Raw genomic sequence first — 25,847 nt, forward strand, 5'->3', positions numbered from 1 at the left:
AGCTCTATCTTGGCATTGTTAAGATCCATGGAGTCAGACTTTGTCAACTTCAAATCCCACATGAACTCATATGGCTATAATTTGTTGTTGTCTGAAAAACACACAGTTAAACTAAGATGTCTCCCGGAAAACTGATAAAATCTTTTATAAGCTTAACTTACGTCCAAGAGCTATATAATTTATTCCCACCAGAGCAACTCCCACTTGCTATTAACTAGGCAGCTTAGTATTCTAGCAACATTATGGACATTTATAACGCATGGAGAATAAGAAGTGCATTCAATGCCCCTGGCCAAATGGTCTCTTATAATACCATTTCTGTGTGCTTTTGGGAGTTCCTCAAAAAAGCAGCTATGCAATAATGTACAGTGCACAGATGTGCACTGATGTTGGAAGTACCATCAGAATTCTCATACTTGTTAATCAATATAAAGTATCTTTTACAAGCCAGCAGTTTAATGTAAGCTTGCACAGCCTTTCATTTCAGTATTTTTAGTTCTTCTTTACTCCAGATTATAGAATAACTTTTTGCAGCTCTGCTCTTGTGTCTTTGAGAAACATATGCAAAAACTGGGGAATGGGCAGAAGTAGTCAAAACATCTGATATTAAATAGTTGTGTTGAAAAGGTGGTGAGCAATGTCCATAAACTTGTACGGAACTGGAAATTTAAATAATGTAGAGAGGATAAAGCTGAAGATGGAACACACTCCCTTGGAGTGTAGTGGAGTCTCCTTCCTTGGAGGTCTTTAAGCAGAGGCTGGATGGCCATCTGTTTATGATGTTTTGATTCAGAGTTCCTGCATGGCAGGGAGTTGGACTGGATGGCCCTTGCGGTCTCTTCCATCTCTATGAGTCTATGCTATAATTAGGTGGAGGTGGAGCTTGAAGAAAAACTGAATTAAAGAAAGGCTTTGAGAAGACTGGGTTTTTGAAGAGACACTGAAAAGAGGAAAGGGAAGAAAGCAGACTGGGAGCTATGAGGCAGTTCTAGGCATAAGGAAAGATAGCACAAAGTTACTAAATGCAGACCTAGTGTATCAGCTAGTTTAGAACAGGGACAGGAATAATGCAGATATTGGACCCCAAGTCCAACACAAATACTATTTGCCTTTTTGTTACAAAAGTACAGTTTGGTTTTGTTTTGGAAAACTAAACAGTGGTGATTATGCACCAAACTGTATTTCTTCAGTCACCTGGAATTTATTATAGACTGTTGAATAAAACAACACGTAAGTTTAGTTTCACCATGCAAACTTAGTAAAGTTGTGTTGTCCAACATGGGAGCTGGCTAATAAAATCACCTCAGAGTATTCCTTGCCTAAGAAAAACCTATGAAATTCATGAGGTTGCCGTAAGTTGACAAGTGACTTGAAGGTGATACACATATACACAAAAGCTTGCCACTTAATTACTAGTATAAAAGCCAATTTAGATTTGGGTGAAAGCATGTATTAAGTGTAATTATTTCAGATCAAAGTTTTGAGATGGTGGTAGATAAAATATTGTGTATTCTGATTGTTTAATGCACACATTTTGGTGTCCTAATAATTAATTACAAGATAAATCTATCACTCAATGATAGTATCGCATAAAGAAAACAGTATACATTTTTATGTTACTTACTCAAAAAAAGTTGTCCATCCAGTCTCATCGCTTTTAGTTGCCAGGAGTCCACTGTTGCCATGATATGTAAATAATACTAGCTCCTGTCCTTGGGCTGTCATACTTTTCAAACATCCATTGGTTCCTATAGTTAACCAGATGACTTGGTTGTCAGGCGATACTACTCTCACTGGCATGCGGTTGGGATCTCTTCTAATACGAAGGGTATTTCCATTGCTGTCAGTTACTGCAGTGATATCGTTGTCATTACTATAGCTAAAATTGTACAAATAGTCTCCTGTGACTAAACTCATAGTGTACTGATGAGTACCATTAACATCAAAGATATAGAGTTCCTGATCAGTTGGAGAAGCCACTTCATAAAAATTCATGGAATTCAGCAAGGGTTTGTTCTTTGACACAGCCCGTATCCGAATATTTCCAAGATCTGCAATGTATAATGTTCCATCAGGAGATACAGCCAAGGAAGATGGGGCGTTAAGTTTGGCATCTTTGGCATAACCATCACCATTCTGGTAGCAGTCACAGTTAACATCATTTTTACAGTCACACTCAGAAGGTATTCCAGCAACTAATGAGATCTCTCCATCAGTTGTGACCTGCCTTATTCTGTTAATCTTTTTCTCATCAGTTTCTGTGATGTATAGCACCCCATTGTAAGATACAGCAATGGCTGTGGCTGATTCTAAAGTGGTCTGTACTGCATGTTTCCCCACAGTATACTCCACTCCAGGGACTTGACAATGCATTGGCCTCCCAGCAGCAATACGTACTTGTCGATTTTCAGTAATCTGAAGAACTACATTGTTATCCAGCACATATATGGAATTATCCATTGGATTGATAGCTAAATCTGTTGGCCATTCCAGGCGGACCTTAACAAAAAAAAAAGTATTTTATTAGATAATTAATTAATTTGGCTCCAGTCATTTGTTTCACTTGAATAATATTTCTAGCTATCTCTTGTGAAATAGTTGTTTTTTTAAAATATATAGAATGCTATAAATAAAACAAATGAAGCACTTTAAACTAATGAACGAAGGTGAACACAACCAGGCTTGCTGGTTTAGAAACACTGTGATTTGATCTTTAAGACATTTGATTTATATTTCTCTGAGTCAAATGGTCCTCAGTGATGTAATGGTAGCCAGATCAGATAGATTCAACCTTGCCCTGATCACTGGCATTTCCCTCTACTATTTGTTCCAAAAGAAATGAAATGTCAATGCCAGCCTGCAATTAATTGTAGGCACAGAGTACCATTGCAGGACCTCAGGCAGAAATGAAAGGGTCTTGAATCCAGCAGTTCCAAGGCTCTCTGCTCTGTTCTGTGCTCTCTATTTTGAGGCTTTGTGGTATCTACCACCAATGGGAACACAGCTGGTGACAGATCTCTTCCTGCATTTTCTGTAGGTATAAAAGGGACATGGCAGAGAACTCTCTTCCTAACTGTGGGAAACACCTGCTCAATCTCAGATGTCAGATGAGAGTTTAAGATTACAGTTTGGAACAACATCATGATAACATCATGATCATTGTTTATTTATATGCTGCCTTTCTTGCAAAATTGGGATTCAAGGTGGCTTACAATATTAAAATTTTGTTTTGAATTACGGCATGCAGCCAGCATAAAATAATAAAATGGTTACAAAAATTACCTTACATCCAGTTAGAAACATTTATAATATTTAAAAAATTGCAATACAATTAAAAACATTCCAAAAGGTAAACATTAAAACAGGATTAAACTATCCAAAATATTTAAACTTACACTTAAAAAGATAAAATACAATCAAAGAGATAAACCCCTTTAAAACAATTCAATCTAAAACAGTACAGTATATTCAGCCTATTTTGTTTAAAAAAAACACCTTTCTATTTTAAAAGCCTGCCAGCCACAAGTTCCCTACCCCTGCCATAGAAGGGCCAAATCACTTTGGACCATGCCATTAAGACCAATGCTGATTGGGGAAATAGGATTTATTTCAGGATATGGAATCTCCAGGCACATAATAAATTTTTATTAAATAATAACTTGCTATGGGCTTTTAAAGAACACATTGCAGAAGGAAACTGGTTATATAGTTTCAAAAACCTTTCAATAAAGCCCTATAAAGCATGGAACCAGAATAGCTGAAGGGCAGCCTCTTCCTTGTATGAATTTGCACATCTACAGCAGGCTTTCTTGGATGCTCTTCTTTATGTTTCATTGCCAGTGGAAGTGGCTGATGGTAACATGAGTCAGAGGCCTGAAACACACAGGCTAAAAGCACCGGCTTCAGACTGACCTAGGGGCATGGCAGATGAAGCATGCCCCTGGATCGGCCTGAAGCCAGACCGTGGCTGCCTATGGAGGCTCAGGGCCGTTGACAAAAGGAACACCCAAAAAGCGCTCCTTGTTGGTGGCCCATTTGGGACCACTGCCATGGCAGGCCTCAGGACCGCGGCATATGGTTGCTTTGGTCCTGCCCCAAACGAGAAGTGACTGGGATTGGAGTGGTCAGAGGTGAGGTGCGGTATTATGAGGTTGCCATGGGGCCTCGGTGGAGCAGCAAAACCGGCTTTTCCCTGGACAAAAACCGAATGGATCTTCAGCTAGGTTCAAGGCGAACTGGGACTATGGTGTGTGTGTGCTGCATCCCAATCCATCTTCAGAAGCGGCAGCTTTGTTAAAAGTAGTCCATTAACATTAATAATTATTTGGAAAATGATGCATTATAAACATACTGCTTTTTGGTTTGCTTCTTAGAAAACATTTCAAAAAGCCAGTAGCTGGCACAAAGGAACACATTTCAAATGGCCACCCAGCGTTGGAACAGTGGTCTCTGGATTTTTCACGAAAATCCAGAGCAAACACAGAGATTTCATAATTCATTTTAAGAAAGACATACTCCAGGTTGGCTTTGAATGGGACAGACTTAATCTGGACTGTTCACATCAGACTCAGGGATTGGTCCCTGCATCATCTGAACTCTTTGCTGAAGATGGGGGGAGCCTTTTTATTTGGCCCATGCAAATAGAGCCCTAGTCATGATTAACTTTAATTCTCTGTGACACTGAGCATTCAGAAATATATGAACTGGATATAAATGTGGATGATTCAAATAAAGGAAAATATCTGATCTTATCCCAACATGACACATTAACTTCTCATATAACTACAGGCTATTTTTCTTTTACCAGAACAACAGCTAAGGAAAAATCCCAAGAAATCAATAGGGGCAAAAAAGTCCTCTAACACTTGAATGCATGGATCACTGCATTCAGAAGAGTAGAGCAGAAATATTAGCAGAATTTCACATTTAGAACATAAGAATGTCAATACTTTCCTAATATATTGGTTTCTCCACTTGTATTTTGTTACTTTACTTCTTCTTGCAGATAATTATGCCTGTTTTGAACTGTTCCCCAAATGTCATGTAAAATTAGATACAAAAGTACAGTACATATTAAGTATATAATATGTATTCTTACCTTCTTGGAATAAAGTTCTTATCATGAAGATATACTGTAGTTTTACCCAGTTCACTAAGAATTTAGACCTATCATCATTCACTAAGAGGTAAATGCCACTGATTTTGACACAATGTACTCAGTGCAAATATGCTTAAGATTGCTTGCTTTGAAGTAATAAAGTTTGTTGATACACCTATCAACTTGCCAATAAAAATCCCTGCCCTAATTTTTGCACATTTTGAATTCACATCTATAAGGAGGAGCATAACATTTCATTATTATTATTATTTCTAAATGTAGCCCATTAACATTACTCAGTATCTGGGAAACAAAAGAGGGGAAACTCCATGCCAGGAAAAGGCTAAGGGGGTCCATGCTGCCCCCTTTCCTCGCCAACCACATGCCATGGCCCTGATCTGACCTTTCCGCGGCACAAAAAGAAGCCGCAAAAAGCGGCTCCTTTTTGAGCCATGGCGGCAGCTTTTTGCCACTTCTTCAGCTCAGCACAGCGCCAAAGCTGTGTGACATCACCCGCCATCTGGTCAGGCAGGGGCGTGGGGGTGGAGTGGCTTGCGTGCAGTTGCCACACCCCTACACTGTTCTTACCACGCTGTTCCACTGTCAGCAACACTAGCTGGCTAAGTGAAATAGAAGGATGGGCCTGCAGATGTTTTCTGCCTATGGATTGTCTGATAAGGAAACTGGTTTTTGTCAACTGCACTGGTTGCACCAGAGGGGGGAAAAGATTATATAACAATGAAGAGATCTGCTTCCAAAATACCTGGCTGATATGCATGCTGGTGTCACATGTTAGAGGTCGTGCTGAAGTGAGATCATTTGATCCAAGCAATGTTGATATGATACCATTCTGGTCTACTTTCCTGATCATGGTCCCGTCAACAAAGTAGATTAATCCATTCTTATCTATTGCAATGCCTTTAAGGAAAAAATGATTTTAATTTTATTTCTGCATAATAATTCATTCTCTTGTTCTACTTGTCCTCTGGACTTTTCTAGTTTTCTAAAGAACCACATGGAATGAATCTCAAGGTCTGAACTGAAACTACTTTTAAAAGATTAAGATTATATTTAACCATATGAACCACAGCTACAATTTATTGTTAAAAACTACAATTTATTTTACAAATTTAGAGTGTTTTAGCAGATGTAGCTAGTATGTTGTAACAACATACATTTTAAAAAACATTTAAAAATATATGTAATAAATGGCAAATAGTGAGGAAAAAAGTAAAAATTACTTTACTTTTTTGTGATTTTGGTCTTAGGTGGCTTTGCCATTCAGAAACCAGTAATAAGCTATCCGAATCACAGGAATTAAAAACTAGCCAGCACTAAACATTTTTGTGTGGTGACTGAACTGTGCTTTTCTGTTCATAAACTGACAAGTTTCCTCCACCTTTGGGGCTCATGAGAGTTGCTTCTACAGCCTTGCCACCATCGCCACATCTTGCTTCATCAAATGGAAGACACTGTTCTCCAGTCCCTGCTACCACATCCGCATTTTTCGTCAGGTCCTTTGTCCCGGTGAGTGACTTTGGGCGATAAATCCTTCGTGTGTTTGTGTCAGAAACATACAATTCCCCTGTGACAGGGTCAGTTGCAAGGTAGTATCTATGAGCTGGGTTACTGCTGTAAAAAAGGAAAGCAGCACACTTGAGCCAAAGGCAGTATGCTTTTTAAAAACATTTTACAACACAATTTATATGTTGGAAGAGCACAGGAAAATAGTAAAAAACAAACAACTCCTCTTCTGTTTAAAATTAGGGTGAAGAGAGACAGACATCTTGAATTGCAGTGAATGTGATCTGAGAATACTTTCTTGTGTATTCTTGAAGATGAATAACTCTGAATGCATCCAATGTGTGCACAAACCAATTTCACCACATAGTACTGTACCTGTGTATATCTGACAGTCATATAGGTCTCAAAAAGGCCAAATATAAAACACGGTATGCTTGTTCTTTTTTTAATACAAACTAGTGCATGGGTGGACTAGGAAGAATAAAGGAGCTGATGAGAGTCTTGCAACAGGGCAATGGAATAAACATGATTTGGGTTTTGTCCAAGTCTAGAGTTTTATGGCCATTCTGAGCTATCTGTTGCTTCAGATTAGCCCTTTTAGATTTGATCAACCTACAAACTCCCATTTTATAAACACTGCTTCTATGCCAGAATCTCTTTATTATAAGTAATCTAGATCCCCTGAAAACATGATTCATAATATTACTAAATTGGTAACAGATTGTTCATATTGCTAAGACATTCTTCATATTTACGGAGACAATTTGATACACTAGAGGGCATATTTGCAAAGTGAAGTGTTTCTTCTCTGAAATTGGCAGAAACTTTCAAGATTTCTGAATGTGCTGGCACATTCTTCTAGGAAATAAAGCTATTTTTCAAATAACATAGAGCATGTACCTCCATACGCCTCGCACAATTAAAGCATATCTCTCCTATGGAAAAATTGGCTTTCAGGAATATATTTGTTGTGCTGCATAGATATGATTCAGAAGCTTAACTAGCTGCATCTTTGACAGGAGATCTGAGTAACAGTATTAAGAATGGAAATGGATATATGGCTGGTAATGCTACAGTGTTAATGCATGGAGCTCAAATTCCAGGGCAGTCAATTCCCCTTCTGATATGTTTGCAAATGTGCTACTAAAATGTATCAGCTAGTCTGGGTGGTACCTGAGTTTCTGTTCACAAAATGTAGTGCTTCGTATTTCATAAATATAGTACAGTACTAATGCAGTACATGACATATACATCTGTTTGCAAAAGGTATAAGAGGCAAATTTAAACAAGTTGTGAATAAGTTGCATCTCAAAGAAAAGACACTTTCTGAGCATGGTCTTGTACAAACATATAAGGCAACACCATGCCTATAGTTTGCTTCTAAGTAACAGATAATTTACATTTTAGAGGTCACAGGCAATTGACTGTTCAGGATTTCTTGTCTAGCCCATAGCATATTTTGCAATTACAAAGTTACTCCAGCAGTTTTTACTGTGTATCTCAGGCTATGTTTGCACTGAGGAAATAATGCAATTTGATAGCACATGGTTCAGTGCTATGGAATCCTGGGAACTGCAGTTTGTTGTGACATCAGAGCCCTTTGACAGAGAAGGCTAAATGTTGCACAAAACTAGATTTCCCAGAATTCCATAAAATTGAGTTATGTTAAAGTGGTGTCAACTTGGATTATTTCTGCAGTGCAGATGCAGCGTCAGATGCTTTCTTTCCAGCCAAGTCACTGAAAAAAACACATTACCAACTTCTCCCAGTGCAAACAGGAATGCTTTAGCAGTCTTTTTTCATTAACCATTCATCTGGTGACTGATATGTGAGGCCCAATATGAGGCGAATGAGAGCTAATAAAGTTGAATTAGGAATTAGCATTGCCAAAGCCTCCATTGCTATTTGTACTGGGGAAGGGGTCTATTTCCTGTGTGACAGCCTGTACATGATTGAACCAAACTTTCCTTTTTCCCATTCTTTCAGGGGAGGGCTACTGTGGAAGGGCCATATTACCATTCCAGGCAACCTCTGAGGACCTCAATTCCTACTGCACCTCCTCCTGCTAAAGCTAATTAATTTTTCGCACCCAAACAACCTATAGGGGACATGGGACATTTTAAACACGTTTTTGGTCATTCCTGGGCCATTTTGGGGCAAAACATTAACATTTAACCCCCCAGGGGTGTCCCTCAGTCCTCCAAGCATGGTAGAGGCCATTTTTGACTTGGGGGGCTGCAGTTTGCCAATGCCTGCTTTAGCCCATTCTCAATTCTGAATGTGGCTCTTGTTATAAATGAGATACCAATAAGGGCGGTGGAGAAATACCCATCATTTGTACACTACTGACACAGTCCAGTAGAAGCATATTTAAAGCTTGTTCAGACACAGGTCACTCTGTTCTGATCAGTGGAAGGGACAGATCGTAGTGTAAATAAAGCTGTACTATTTTGCTAACAATGCAACCCAAATGTAAGAACAATGCAAAGCTGTCATTCAATTCAGGGTACTTGCAGAGAAGCAAACATCTCTGGAAAACATAATGAGTTCATTCTGTATTGTCTTGTTTGAAAAGTAACAGAGATATGAACATTTCTATTGGCACAGACAAAATACTGATGTCTGATTATTTTGTGTTTCACTTGACTAGTCTGGTTTCCAGTGGGGATATGCCAGCGTAATACTTGAACAATCAAATCTTTGCGCCATTAAACATAGCTTATATTATTGCAGTGGGTTCACAATAATGTGCAATCAAGCAGTACTGTCAAACTAAACATTTAAGAATAGTGAGCCATGGATCCCCACAATGTGGAGATTGGCTTAAAATAATAGGACAGTTTATTTTCTGCTTCCTCTTTAGAGTACAGAGAAGAAATTCCATATAGCATTTTTCTATGTCTGATCAGTTTTTACATAACTAAAAAAGAGGTTTGTTTGCAAGCCTCAACCTAAAACAATAGCACTAGCAACAATTAAGATATATATGTGTGTGTGTGTGTGTGTGTGTATGCCTTTTTGTGCATGTAGTTTTAATTTCTTTCTTTGTTAATATGTGTATCCTTTGTAGACTGTTCATATACTATTTGTTTCTCTAAACAATGCCAGGTGCATGGATAGTGCTTTAATCATGATGTTCATTACACAAAAAAAATCTAGCTTTGCATAATTTTTTCTGCTCTTGGTTTCACTATAGTATAGAACAATGAATCAAGTGAAATCACAGAACATATCATTTGCATTAAAAGCTATTTTTGATTAATTTGTTTCCCACATCATATAAACTTGAAGAAAAAAAGCAAGTATGCAGAAATCCCAAAATAGTTATTTGTATCATGAAATAGATCAGCCAAATGAAGGCAATATATTATAAGAAATACCAAATGAGATCTCAGTAGGTTTTCAGGATGGAGAAATTAGAACTGGGATTCTAAAAATAATGACTAGGTGTATGGGAAAACATTCAGTCATGTAGGATCCCACCTGAATACTCACATGCTACAATTAAAATGATGATTTACCATCAGAATGATACCACCATCACAAGCCTTTCTATTTTCTCTCAGCTTAGTTACTAGCCAGGTAGACGTAACAGTAACAGACTATTATGTTTTTGCAACACTTCAATTTTTATTTTTTGCTGACAAATCCTTAGAGAGGCCACCATACAGATATGAATCTTTTTTGCTATAATAGCCAATAGTTCTATAGTATTACTTAGTTTTCATCAGTGGCATTATTTAATCAATGAAAATTTGTGCAGTGACTCTAGTGGAATCCTCCTGAGAAGAACATTTTTTAAAAGTTTAGAATTTCCACCCCAAAATTTTGGTTTGGGATATGATACTGCCTGTGCTATTGCCTGCTCCATGCAAGATAAATAAATCTCTAAAGAATAATCATTAGTATGCTTCATGAGAATCCACATCCCTCAAAATTACCTCTACTCATGGAACTTCAAAGGCTTTCCACAATCTCTGGACTTTGGAGGGCCACAATAATAATCTTGGCTGACTGTTAAAAGACTGTTTTTGATTAATGGAGTACATTCCTTGCTTTATTGTGAAACAAGACCTTCTTGGCATTACAAGGGTATACCTGGGGTAGTTAAAACCATTCCTAGATAGAATAACATTTCATATTTGCTAGTTCAGTTGATTATGAAGGCTTTTTCACTCCTTTGGGGAATTTTTGAAGTGGCACATGCAATACTAAAGACACTGAGCACAAAATAAAAGTAATATTGCCTTCCTCTCCCAGGAACCTATTTTTTATGACAGAAAAACACCAGTCAGTCCAGAAAATGGACCTCATACAAAACTGTCATTAACTTGACTGTAGCCCTCCATGGGCAAAAAGCAGGGGTGAGGAACCTGCTGCCTTCTAGAAGTTGACATGGTCAATGGCAAGGATGCTGGGGATTGTCATACAGCACCTGGAGGGCCACAGGTTTCATTACTGCCAAGCTAAAGCTTGCATGACTAAAGATAACAAGATACATTCAGAATAAAGATTTATGGTTTGAAAAATGTAGATCAACTTCTTTTACTCTATTTGTAACACAAGAGTTCTGAGACTATGTCAGAGTACAACAAAGATAGAAAACATGTCTTGACTGACATTCTTAGTTCCACACTATGTTTAGCAATGCATAAACAACAGGACTTGTGGAAATGCAAGTGAAATTTTGCACTCAGTATCATATTTACTTCAAATTGTGCACTGAAAATACATTCTCTGCAAGGATAGGTGAAGTATCACAAATCTGTAATGAGTAGAGGGCACTGCAGTTAAAAAAACCCGCAAGAAACACAGCAGCAGACCATCAAGAGTATGTAATATGAAAATAGCTGATTACACCAATTATAATTGGAAATAAGTGTGAATGTTATATTTAGCCACTGGAAAAATGTTACTTGCTACACAAAGCAACATATGTGAAACATTATTTTTTAAATATAAATGTTCTCCAATTAAGGAAAAGAAATACCCACATCAAGCAGTATAACCAGAAGTTGAGTGAATTTCAGCAGAAAACAGAAACAAGGGGGGAAAACTCTAAGGTTTTCTAAGGAGCTGTGTATAATGAAAAAGCAGGGCCAGAGACACGGACAGTAAAGATGAAATGAGCACACATGAAAAGAATGTCACCTTGAATTTCTTGTGACACATTCTGCAATTGTGCCACACAGCAGTGATATAATGCTTGGGCCTGGCAAGATATTCCATATTACGTTTCTGCTGTGGTGGTGTGGAGGGTTCGCTTTTACCCTAAGCAATGGCAACTTGGTAACCACAGAATAGCAGCAAAGTGCTGTGCATCCTTTTTCTTCTCTTGATCAATCTGCCTAGCCAGAATTCAATAAGAGCCATCTATAACTTGATCTTCAAGAAGCTACTTTCACAATAAGCCAGAACTCTGGTCCATCTAGCTCATAACTATGTATGCTGAATGGCAACATATCTTCAGAGTTTAAACCCTTTCCAGCTGCATCTGAAGCCCTTTCACAATACACAATTTCACAATCTGAAAAGCCCTTCCACAATCATACCAGTATGATTCTACCATGGCAAAATCCTGTAGAATTCTGGGATCTGAAGTTTAGGAAGAGGCATTTATATTTCTCTAGTGCCTCACCAAACTGCAGGATTTTACAGGAGCAGCCATGGCAGTTAGTGGAATAATGGTCTAGTGTGAAAGGCATTGGAAATGCCAGATGGCATTTGGGGCCCTTTATATGCAATGCATGTACTCTATCACTGAGTTGCAACAACAAAAGCTCCTCTTCTGTGATGCTGTGAGATACAGGGATGTTACATACAGGAATGTCCATTACTTGAATCTGTATCTAAGGCTATGAAGTGATAAGCAACTGAATGTGAATAGACTTTCCTGACACAAACGTCATTAGTCTCTTCAGGTAATATGAATCAATATGAAAGCTGGCGTTTCTTATGCTCAGGATTATGAAAAGGGTATGAGAATGGCAGTGGTCATTGCAATGTTAGCATATTCATGGAACAAAAATGGGACAATGCTTTAAAGACAGACTGGGAGGAGGAAACAATAAGCAAAGAGAGTCAGCCATTGTAGACATTTACATCCCCCTTTTTCTTGAGGCAGCTTAAAATAACTATAACTAGAAAGAGGAAAGGAATTTAGCTTATACTGAGTATTAGCACTTTGGAAACTTTCACCTACTATGATTTATGACAAAAAATAGTTATTTTTATGGAGCACCCAGTCTTACAATTGTAACTGTTTTTACAACAATTCCATCAGTTGGATTTATTTGTTCATTCTCTTTAAAGAACAGAACACTTTGAACAAAAAGTATGAACATGCTTAAAATGCTTACCTATGTCTAAAATCTTTATTTCTTGGTGGGAAGGCAAGAAAAGGAAGAGTAAAAAGAACAGTATTAGATTTAAAAAGTTAAAGGAAACATTTAAAGAGGAACTGAAAATAGATAATGAAGTTGATAAGGGTGCTGACTGTGATTCTGCTTAATCATTTTAATCATTTGAATGACTGGGATATTTTGACAGTTATCTGCATGAGTAGATACTTGAAAATGTCCCATTTTTTCTTCGACTTCATTTAAAAATGTTATTTTTCAAAGCATTTTTATTTTTAATACATTGTTCAAATGCCTAAAGAAACAAGAGTATCATAAAACATGATTCATCAGAACACTATCTGGAAGCCAAGTGATTAAAGTAGGAAATGCTATACCTTAGTTCAAGAACGCTTGTTACGTTTCCAGATGGGAATATCCGTCGGACATAGTTGAAATCCCCTACATACAGGCTTCCATCAATGCCACAAGCTAAGGCAACTGGAGCCAAAAGCTTATTGCCATCTGCTTGACCATTACAACTTGGGCAAGAAATGCTACGTCGTCGACCATTACCCATTATACTACTAACAACTGGTGGCTGCTGAGAGATGAACTGATTTTCTCCATTCCCTTTGTAGAGTATTCCTGAAGAAAACACAAATAATGATTTCCCAGATGAATGCAAAGTTTTCAGAATGACAAGTTCTGAATAGAAAATATCTACTGACTAAATAAATATAACCTTCCACAATATGATTATTTTTCTGAAATGCTGAAATACAGAAAGTGCATGTGAGCACACCATGATCAACATTCTTGTTGTTCCTCTGAGATTCAGGAAGAACTTGCAGATAAAATCTAGGTACTGTTATCAGGGAGTAGGCCTTCAGAAGTACACTCCATTTACATACTTCATGCATGTCCATTCTAGTCCCAGGCCTGGGGGTAAATTCTTATGCGGAGATATCAAAATATAGTCTGACCAAAAATTCATGATTTACAATCTGCTATCCAAATGTCTTTGATACATACATATGAAGAAGAAAATAAGTCAATATCTTTTACACTGGACTATTAATACCATATACAGTGGACCCTGTCCAATCAAAGATAATGCAAGTTTTTTAGTTGAAAACCCAACCAAATAAATCAGAACAACTTCTGTCAGATTGACTTTAGGAACTGAGTCTACCTCTGTGCCTTTTCTGCCCTTCAACATAACTTTTATCATTCAAGATCTCTTAAATTAACTATGTGCAGCCCCTGTCAGCCCAGTTAAACTGGGAAACTTAAGAGCAATATGCATCTGCATATATATCTTCCTCTCCTAGACTGGATGAATGCTGAAGAGAGGACTGATATTCTTTCTTTTTTTAGAATAACTGCAAATAGACTTGCTGTTAACTATCACAAAACTACAACCTTATAACATAAAACTATTATGGTAAAAAAGATTTTTGACAACCTCAATTTCACGTTGCAAAGCAGTCTTATTGAATGTACAATAATAATTTACTTTTGGAGCACAGCTTGGCTTTATACTGTATCTGTAGTTCTATACTCGTATGTCAAACATGACAAAAATGTTTTGGCAGGCCACCTGCCCTTTAAACCTAGTTCTGCTTCAAGGCATCAATGATCATTGAGAAAAGACAAAGTACTATGCCAGCATCGTTTTTATGGCCTTCACAGGAAATGTGGGAAGGCAATATATGTGCCTAATGTTAGGCTTTACAGTTAGAAGTATATTCTGTTAGACATGACCACTATCCTCATTATTATCCAGATCAATGACTCAATCAAGGTCTGCTGCAAGAACTGCCAGCTGTTATTGTTACACTCATTCCACAGTAAATCTCAGTGTGGTAGAATCCACACAAACCGCATGTCACTGTTTACTGTATAGCAGTATTTGTTTTATTGACTGAATGTACAACATTTCAAAGACTATACTAAGGCTAATGATGCTTTCCCCCTGGAATAAATGTTAAAATACATTTAGGGAGGTTTTTCTACACCATGGTTACTCTTAAGATGTCTTTAAATGAGTACATATTTTCCAGAAGCATATCATTTTCTTTGGGCAGTGGCAATTACTTTTTCAGTGCCATGACATCTCAAAGAGGTAACTATCAAAACAGATGTATTATATGAAATATGGGAAAAGGAAAATGGCTTGTGAAAACGTACAAGGGAAGCCATAAGTGCACATGGAATACATTTTCCTGCATAGACTGAGAATGAGAATGCACTAATAGAACCTGAAATCCCCCTCCTACGATTACATCATTTATGACAATCAGGAAACCATAATTTTGCTGAAATAGCCATGCTCTATAATTTTCATCAGAGGTATCATACAAGTCAGCACATAGCACTGTGGCACCTGATTTATTCTGTCATTACTTTGAAAAATTGCCCCTTCACATCTCTCTTGTATTACTACAGAGGGAAAGATGAACATTAGAATATTTATGGCAGTGATTCAGGGTGTTCGTATAAACACCTGTCACTGCCTTTGCTCCCTTGTGAATAAATTGCCCCACCTCATCCACACTGACATTACAACTAGCCACTTCATTTATTCAATTAGACAGGCATCACTTTGAAAAGTCATTACTTGTCAAACCAACTACTGGGCATAAATTTAAGCACTATAGCTGAGTCACCATTTCAAAAGAACTACTCAACAACATGATTGGTTTTGTTTTTTTCAAATATGATACACATACCATAAACTGTTTAATATCAGTTCCAATGATAAGGCAAAAAGATAATTCCCAATTACATGGCATTTACTTCTTAACCGTTTTCCTGCCAATGACATGTACTACATTCATATGATAAAATCTCTCTAATGCAACCTAAGTCCCTGATAGCTATAACTCTACTCCATATGATTGTATGAATCAGCTTTTAGTCAGTGTTTAGCTGCCCTTAGCCTTCTGTACAATTCTGGAACTGACCTTTCTCTTTTCTATAATTGATTATGCACACAAAGGATGACATCTCTTAGGAAAGGCTGAACACTTGATGTTTCTGCCTGTCTTAAACATGAGATAATGTCTTCTAGCTGTCCTAACTTCCATTGCATAATATCTAATGAGCATGAGCATAATTCATTTTCTTTGCTAAACTAATTTCAAGTACTTTCCCCCCTACATGTCATAGCTTCCTGAAGTTAAATAGCCACCATATTTCATTCTGAAAACTGGCAGTGTTCCAGTGACAGAGTTATTACTTCCATATAATTTGCAATGTATCATTGAATTTTTTTGAAGATGGAAGAATATATATATATATATATATATATATATATATATATATATATTCATTATTGTGCAATTATAACTGAAATAGTGGCTGGAGCCATATTACCAAGGGAGCTCTCAATGTATTTTAGCATCTTTAGCACTGAGGCTTCAACCGAACAGTTTATTTAAAATAGCAAAACACTCCCTGACACCTCAGATATATTTATTTGGACACCTGTCCCACAGATTTCAAAGGAATGTATGCCCATAAAAGCCTATATAAAATCACTGTAAAGATTTGCACTAAGAACTAAAATTAGTGTGAATCCACTGAATCCAAGAGAAGCTGGTAAACAACACTTACATAAATTCAGTGAGGCTACTCTAGTTAGAACTAACAATTGGGTTTAGATAAAAAATCTCCCTAATATGGCAGAAGTATTTTTGCTATCTATTTTCTGCATTGTACCAAGATTAGAAGAGAGGCATTTGGAAACCGTTTCTGTTTTATTTTGTGGCTGAAGGTGGTGAAACATTTTGTTAGACATTTCACATAAACTCAATGCAGGTTTACTCCATTCTGCATGAAAAAAGTATACTTTTTGGTATATATTTTAAAAACTGTATGCATTTTTGGATGCATGCTCCCACTGACTAAAATGTGTTCACATACAGTTTAAAAATGAGCAGATTATAATCACAATGCAGTAATACGCAGTATCTATAGAAAATGCACTTAAGTAGGGATCAACTAGAAATCCTGGAAGTGCAAAGACGAAATGCAGAGATTAGGAGAAAAAAGGAGGAAGAAAGAAGGCTGATGAAAATTAAGACAAGTAAAAGAAAATAGCACAGTACTTTCCTATGAAGAGAAAAACATTTCTTTCTTCATTATATGGCCACAGGGAAGAAAATCAAATGCCCCTCCAGATGTTGCTGGACTGCAAATTCCAGCAGCCCTAACCAGCTTAGTAAGTGAAAAAGAATGCCGGGAGTTGTAGGCCAGCAATATCTATACGATTACCACCTTAGCCTGAAATTTAGCTTGCAACTTTATCTTCAGTCATTGGTGGAATTCTTGGAGACTCATGAATGTAAACAACACGTCTTTTTTGTGTGTAAGATGATAAATTAAACAAATTACTAAAGGAAGCCAATACTATTATCTATTATGAAAACAGCAATATTAAGACTGTGTATATCCTATACACATTCACTTGGGATTCACTTTTGAGACGGATTGTACTATAGGACCCAGAAAACTTACCGTTTTGAACATCTAATACGTGATGCTTATCCAGTGTCCAGCCACCCATATTGGAAGCATCCAGTTCATATCCTTGCAAAATGGCTGTCCGTTTTTCCCACAATGTTAGATCCAAACAAGATTCATATTCATAGCCTACTGATACTGGAATTAAGAAAAAAGAATTGTTTTTCCAACTTCAGATGGACTTAATTTTTATATTAATAATTAATATGTTACTATTTCCATTTTATTAATATGGACTGCAAGGGGCAATGAAGTATTTCTGGATTTAACCGTTATTTTTGTCAGTGCAAATTACAAAATCTTAAAGAGCTATATTTTTAAAAGATAACTTATAGGCCAGGATTTGGGAACAAACTTTCACTGAATTCCACTGCTTCCATCAGAATTGGCTCCAACTTTTTGTAACCCTTCTTTCTCCCCATTAAAATAGAAGTTTGGAACAGCTTATTGAACAGATTTTTAAGTCCTGATACCTCTAATGTTGGATACCAAAGTACATAAAGTACATTCAAAGTGTTGGATGTTAGCCACAATTACACTAACCATTTATTTGATAGAAATAAAAAACACTCTTACTATTAGTTTGTCAGATTGGAATAATCATCAAATTGTCTGTGATTAATATGGCTTTAAAATGAAAACCAACGAAGAATGTTGTGACACCTTGAAGATTAACAAAATGTATTATGTCATACTCTATTGAGGATTAGAGTCCACTGTATTAAAGGCATAAAATGCCCTTCTGTTTCATGACTGATGGATTGGAATCTAGTCCACAAAACTTGTAGGAAAATAAACCTGCTAGTCTTTAAAATGTGACAGGACTATTGTTTGTACAGTATACTACAAATACTGAACTTCATCTATAACACCATTATATTTGTTTAAATCATTGACAGTTATCAGTGCAACTATGTTTTCTAGATAACACAAGCAAGCAAGAAAACTCAACAACAAATAAAACCTACCAACAGCTTCAGATAAACCATAGACCTTTTGGTTATATGCATCAGTTTTATCCCATATGAATGTATAAGCCAAATTTGGGGACGCAGGGAACCATTTTTGGAAAAGTCGTCCCACCACGGCCACCATGAGATGAACCTTCATTAAATTAAATGGTATCACCGACTGTGTCATGGTGATCTTAAGAACAGATTTGTACCCTGCAGCTCTGGAACTTAAGTATGACAGTTTCAAATCAGTTCCCGGGATTGTGGTTTCCTCGTGCAAGACCTAAAATGTAGAACAAAAATGGACAGAAGAGCATGAATTTGCCATTGCTTTACTATATTTAGAAAATTAATCAAAACTATATTTTCTTCAAGAATATACAATTGTTTAAGCAAACTCTCATTACTTGGGTTCTTATTAGCAAAACTTTTAAAGCATGGCCTACAAATACAGTTCCTCAAGACTCCCTACAGATTATTGTGATCTTAGTTCTTCTAAAGGCAACAGGTGAGTTCACATATAACAGTCTTATCTTCCTAAACAGTGGATTAAGAACCCAGGAAAGCTTTCTCCATTTCATTGGCATTTAGCTATGTGTACAAGCTCAATATCATGCTTCTGTTTTGTTTAAATGGGAGTGTTTTAGCCACAATCTTTTACCAAAATTTGATTCTGGTTTAAGATTGTGGTTAATACACATCAAGCTGGATGGAAGTGCTCAGGTTGTCTGTCATATAAAGGAAAAGAAGGACACACAAAGACCATGGAAGTGCATTGCTCATTCCTGGCCTCTTAAACCACTGTTTATTGTGTCAGCAGTATTACATTTGAAACAGCTAAAATTTTCTGAAACAAAAGAATACGTGCTTTTGGAGAATCTCGGGCAAAGATGCTTCTACCATTTATAATGTAAGAATAACTATGCATTGATAAATTTATTAAAATTAGCCCAGTGTACTAAACTTCAAATAAAAACAACTCAATTGGGAAGCAAATTTTGTGGTAAATATTTCGCACTCTATATTTAGCAGTGAAATAGCAAAGCATTAATTAGCTCTGTGAAGTGCATGCACCCTGAAAGGCTGTGTTCTGCATTACAAGAACAATTCTAGAATACAAGGTATGTAACCAGAAATCTGAAACCCTGAGGCCTCATCTTTGAGAGACAGCAAACCAATATGATTCGAAAAATAGTAAATGCTGCTTATTATCTCCTTTTATTTTCAGCATCTTTTTGTTTTAAAAAAGAACCCTGATATTTAAAATAAAAAGAAAGCAATCCAAACTATATTTCCATCATGATTCAAAACTGAATGGTGGGGGGCAGAAGGTTTAAGTGAATATTACAAAAGGTCAAACAACTGAAGAACAAGTATAAACATTTATATTAAATTACATTTCCTCCCGAGAAGTACACACATACAAGTACACAAATTATTGTGTGTATCTGGTTCTGCTGCAGGCTGCTTTGGAACAGCTACTGTAAACTTTCAAGAGGGTCCACCTGGTTCTCTCCTTGTCTCCATTCTCCCTTCCCTTCAAACATCTCTAGGGAATGTCACTAGATCTCAAGTTTTGGCCTTGAAATCTCAGGATCTGACATCAGGTCCTTGATCATCATTATCAAAATAACAAATTCTTTTCTCACAATGGTACGCAAAACACTTCATAACAATCATATGCCACAAACCTTTCCTACCTGATATACACAAAAAAGTGTAACATTATTTCACACTTCTACAAACTTATTTCATTGTAATATAGGGTTGAACACAGATATGAACGGTGAGTCAATTATGATATTCAGAGCATGTGCATAAAGAACACTTTCCAGAGCAGGTGTTGATCAGTTGGATCAGACTTTCATTATCGCTATTTCGTATCTGTTAAAGCAAATACTGGTGTGCTAGGTTTACAAACATATTGCAATAGAAATGGTGAAACAGATAAATGAGAAAAGGGTAACATTTAAAACTTATTTCTTAAAAATGGATAAAACAGCATCATGTCAAACTTCTAAGGAGAGAGAACATGTATCATGCTTTCCCATTGGTAACAGACAAAATATGAATGGAGTACAGCACAGTGTCTTCACTGAGAAACATGCAAGGAATGCGGTCTCTCTTGCTTACAGACTTGAGCTCCTCTTCTTCAGACTTTAAATTAAGTGTTGGGAATGAGAGTTTGATACCTATTGTGAATTATCATTCTAGGAAGGCTGAAGGAACATTCCACAACCACTGGATTATTGCTTCCTGCCAGCTGATAAAGCATTTATACCATTGCTTCCCTCTCTCTCTCTCTCTCTCTCTCTCTCCCGCCTTCAGTTTTGTTTTACAGCCTTGCTTGGTGTGAGCTTAAAATTCACTCAGCTGAAAGGTTGGCCTGTTACAGACAGCCAAAATAAAGCTGCTTCGAGTCACTTTGGAGGTATGATATTTCAATGATGCATGAGTCCTAAGAGTCTGGAAGCTTCACCAAAGCTGCACTCCAGTCCTTAGGACTGGAGCGTGGCTTTGGTGTGGCCTTTGGACTCTTAGGACGCATGTATCATTGAAATACCATACCTCCAAAGTGACTCGAAGCAGCTTTATTTTGGCTGTCTGTAACAGGCCGTTAAAAATTATAAATTGATAGACCTTCCTCTTTTTTCTTTGTTCCTTCAGACTTTCTAGAATAATTATTCACAGTAGGTATCAACCTCTCATTCTCACGAAGGCTAAAGGAGCAACCCACAAGCACTAGGATCTACCCAAGAGGAATTCTTTAAGGGTGGGAATGGCACCTTGAACCCAGAACTGCTTGCAAAACAGTTTGACCAAATGCTTCCAACTTACCCACTTTATAATGGCTAATGAATGGATGGCCCTTTACATCTTTCTGCTGTATACACTTCCTCCAGGAAAAAATGTTATCCTGAGTGCTGTAGTCACCACTGATCTAGTCAAATGTGCCACATGTGCTGAGGTCTCAGTGTGTGAGCATAATCACAAGCCAAATCAACTAGAAATTGTTGATTTAGATGCCTTACATCTAAGGGGAGCCACCTTTTTTCTAGGTTCCAAGATCAGATGGGATCTGATTACTCTGTTTTTAATTAAAATAATAATAATATTGCTTTGTGATACTTCACAATCAAATGAGTGTAATTTACACTAGCAGTTAATATGAAGTTGTTTAAAACAATAATATTCTTCCACTTTATTTTTAAAGCTAGACAGCAACCATAGGAAAAGCTCTCTGAGACATTCTAATCAATGTTCACTACTTTTGCAAATCAGAAAAGTGTAATGGTTCAATTTTCTTTTAAAAGCCTTTCTTCTTTGAGAAGGGTGTGTGGGTGATAGTAAGACAAGATGGGTTTCTGCCATCCATGGATTAAGATAGTCAATCATCTTTATTTCATCCAAGACTTTCAACCAGATTTTAAAAAATTACATCACTAAAGACTAGAAGCTAAAACTTTAGCTGTAAAGTCACCAAATATTCCCATTAAGATAAAAATATTTCTAGAAAGTTAACTATAAATTTTATCTTAGAACTCTATGTTGTCCTTAATTTTTTTCTCAATTTTTTGATAAGGGGAAATCCCTTGAAACTGCCTTCCAGAGCATCATGTTCTCCAAATGTAACATACTACACCTCCTATTATCCCTAGGCATTCTGACCAGCCAAGCAGCCTTAGAGCAGCTGTCAGCCAAACTGAGGCTTGTTTAACCTCAAATATTGGCCATTAATTCAAACTGCTTCTTTCAGGCTATCCTAACTTGAGTTGATAGTTCATCAAGGAAAGATCTATACTGCTTAACTTTGTTCTTATCAGATGTTCTGGGCAGACTTGTTAAACATAAAGTTTATTCGGTTTTTTAAAGGCAATACACACTCTCTTTCAGAGTAAAGAAATATATATAAACAGTTAACAGTATTATGAATGTATATAAACCAACAGAAATAAACAGGAGGCATTTATAACGGTTTTAGGTACAACTCAAGAAAAAAAAATTTCTTAGAAGTTTTAAAATATTCTTTGAAGAAGTAATGTATCTATATAATTACAGTGCACTGAGGACTTTTTGCCACAGTATCTGACAGTCAAAAGGATTCTTCCCTAAGTCTCCATGTTAGAAACATACTTGTTTCCATTTATAATCATATAGGTTTATAAAGCAATACATTGGTAACAAACTAGAGGTATTCCTACCTCTTTGATCTCTTCCCTATCTGAAGTGCTCTGTGACTTTTTAAAACAATGTCAACTTCTGATGCATGTATGTATGTGCCTTTAAGTAGTTTGTCGACTTTGGCAACCCCATGAATTTAATATGATTTTCTTAGGCAATGAATACACAGAAGTGATTTTGTCAGTTACTTCCTCTGAAATATAGACCCCAGTTACTAAGATAAAGTATTATTTACTGCTCAATGCAGTAAAAGGTTCCCTTCATCCTCCATCTTGAGGGAGAGAGAGGCAGGCTAGCTCCACCAGGCCTGCCTGGAAGAAGACAAGCCCTCCCTTCATCCTCCATCTTCAGGGAAAGAGAGCCAGGCTAGCTCCAACTGTCTGCCTGGAAGAAGACAAGCCCTCCCTCCGGTCCATCTGCCTTGGTCTAGGCCTCAGAGGGAGAGACGAATGCTGGACCTGATCCCCTGCCCCCCTCACCATTCCCTTCTCCTTTTGTGTCATGTCTTTTAGATTGTAAGCCTGAGGGCAGGGAACCGTCTATTATCCCCTCTGTTGTAAACCGCTCGGATTCCCAGTGATTGGGCGGTATATAAATAAATCCTATTATTATTATTATTATTATTATTATTATTATTGGGGATGCTGTGTATTTATAACATTATTTCCAAGCCATTAAGGTGACTTTAAGAAATGGGTTGTCCAGAATCAATGGACTTGTAAGAAATTCAAGAGGGGAAAAAAAAATGATTCCATTACAGGATCTGCTTCTGTTTCTCTCAAGATCCACAATTTTTCTGTCTCCTTGTATAGGAGCAGCAATGTTTGCTTTAGCTGAAATGAGTCATGATTTTTGCTAATGTTGCATAGACCCAGACGCCTCCCACACCTGTGAAACCTCCAGATATAGTGGAGATTTTTGCCATTTTTGCCTTTAAAGTTAAAACTATTGGACACTTTTTGTAAATTTGTGATATATCCTGGGAGGATGAGAGTACATGGAATAAAAATGTTAGCTTTGGCACTTTTTAAATTTTTTTACAGCTGCAATTATGTCTGAGCCATGAAAGATCCTGTTTTATTATTTTTTTAAACAAAGTCAGCTTCAGTTGTTTAACCTTTCTTTCTTCAATCTATCAAGGTTCCAAGAAATATATGGTTCAAGGTGCTTATAACTGATTTTGGGCCCTTTTCCAGAACTGTAATCTATGTTTTCTATCCTCTGTCTGCATCCCAGTTCTCAAATCCTTAGATTCTTTGGAATTAATCTGTTACCTCTCTTTTCTACATATTTTTTAATTCTTACATGACTTCTGTTATCTCTGAATGAGAAAATACGGTAGTGTCATTAGCAAGAAGTTAATCTTGTGTTTTGTATTCCTAAGGTGAATTTCTACATTGCTAGAATTATTTCTAATATGTCCTGCTAAGAGTTCCAATGCAATAAGAGGTAATAGGGGCAGCCTTTTTGGTGTCCCTGTTTCAAACACATTCTTTGGTGTCGAGGAAGTAAATTTTAATCAAAACTTTAAAATCTTCATAGTCTATGAATTCATCAAGTTAATTCTTCCCACACTTGTCATATTTAGCAGCTGACACAGACGATCCCATTCTAGACAGTCAAAAGTAGGGATGACAAGGTGTGGTGGGATTTCTGGAGACCAATCTGTTTGTACCTGATTGCATTCTCTTTCCCCATTAGTTCTAGGATCCTATAGGCCCTCAGATACCAATATCTGCTGCAGTTTTCTAAGCCCTCGGTTTTGATTTCATCTCATCTGCTCTTAATAGGTTGCTGATTTTCTTTTGAAACTCTTTTCACCCGAAGCCTTTGCAGAATCTGTTGCTTTTGCGAAGAAATAGACGTTTCAGGAGTCTTAAGAGAAACTGGCTATTCTTGTGTCAATGTCTGGTGATGCTTTGGAAATGATGTGGTCATATGTGACATTAATTCAAGAAACTGCAGTTTCCCCTCCTTTGTTGCTCTATCTTGTGTCTGTACCATTATTGGACTTTTCCATTAATCTGGCAGTTCTGTGTTTGTTACTTCATTTTGAGTTCAAAAGTCAACTGTGAGGTCTTCCTCTATGAACTTCTGGTTAGAGAGTGCATTATTCAGAGTCCTTCAAAAATTGTTTGCCAAGGGTCTCCCCAAAATAATTAATACTGGTTTTCAGGAGAAGAGCTCCTCTTTCAGGACACCATTTTCACTGACTGTTGGCTCCACCGAAACCCTGGACAGACTTGTGAGATCTGGATAGATAGCTGTGCTGCTATAATGGAGAAACAGCTGAACCTAAAGGTAGCAGAGCTCCATTAGCTCTATTATTCAAAATTACATTATTTTTGTCCACTTTGATGGAACAATAACAGAGCTCCAACTTTTCTGTCTTGGTCAAGCTAATCTCACATAGTTGAACTCATCAATCACAGCTGAAGTAAGCATAATGAAGAAATTGTATAATAATAATAATACAGATAAAAAATACACATTTCAATGTTACATGTCAAACACACATTAATTAAATGGTCACATCTGGATGTCACAATGAGCCATGGGAACAGAAACCTTAGTTTATTTAGGGTGATCAGCAGGCTAGCACATGCTGTGCAATCATTGCTTCTTGCAGGAGAAATGGCTAAACAAAGACCTTCACATTGAATTGTTTTTCTCTCAAGAATGCTGCCAAATTATTTACCCCACCCCCATATTTTATTTTTCTGGTTTATTGTGGGGTAAAACAAGCTAAAGTGTCACCTCCTGTGGGTTTGGGCATCACAGTAAACAAACCCCAGTCCCAAAGGTTTTGTGGCATTTTTAGCTCTAATGCACTACTATGTTTAGTGAGGCACATTTTAATGAGATTCCCACAGTAGTTGGTTTATCAGGATGAAGTTTAGTATTTGAGAATTACTGTAAGAGGGATGAAATATCTTAGGGAAATAATAAGTCTCATTTGATGTCATTAAGATCAATAATCTCTTTCTACCACAAGTCATCATAGATATCACTTTGGCCCAAGGGACATCAGCCAGGATATAAATAAATAGATTTGCCAGATGATTGTCTTTATGAAAAGATGAAACATGTTTATTGTGCATTTTGGTTGTCCCCATAAAGGTATCACTGGTGGACTTCTTTTTTCTGATGTTCCTTTCTTTATGAAGGAAGCCACCCTTCTCCTAAATGTGCAAGTATGTACGTATTTCATAGGGTTTTCTT

At 37.0% G+C, this 25,847-nt stretch overlaps 1 protein-coding gene across 8 annotated transcripts in view; it reads right to left on the bottom strand.

The window, feature by feature from the left end:
- TENM3 (teneurin transmembrane protein 3) overlaps nt 1–25,847 on the bottom strand; it is a 495,594-nt gene that overhangs the window by 43,032 nt on the left and 426,715 nt on the right. For 7 of the 8 annotated variants that reach the window (XM_089525433.1, XM_089525431.1, XM_089525429.1 and 4 more), the window contains 7 exons: nt 18,459–18,726; nt 17,485–17,628; nt 13,359–13,608; nt 12,982–13,002; nt 6,498–6,730; nt 5,862–6,016; nt 1,625–2,499 (listed from right to left, as the gene is read on the bottom strand). In XM_089525433.1, coding sequence (XP_089381559.1) covers nt 1,625–2,499; nt 5,862–6,016; nt 6,498–6,730; nt 12,982–13,002; nt 13,359–13,608; nt 17,485–17,628; nt 18,459–18,726 — 1,946 coding nt within the window. The remainder of the gene's footprint in view (nt 1–1,624; nt 2,500–5,861; nt 6,017–6,497; nt 6,731–12,981; nt 13,003–13,358; nt 13,609–17,484; nt 17,629–18,458; nt 18,727–25,847) is intronic. The other variant, XM_089525430.1, reaches the window with a different exon arrangement.

This window comes from Sceloporus occidentalis, unplaced genomic scaffold, assembly GCF_023333645.1.
Source record: "Sceloporus occidentalis isolate IW3139 unplaced genomic scaffold, rSceOcc1.0.p SCAF_5, whole genome shotgun sequence".
Taxonomy (NCBI): Eukaryota; Metazoa; Chordata; class Lepidosauria; order Squamata; family Phrynosomatidae; genus Sceloporus; species Sceloporus occidentalis.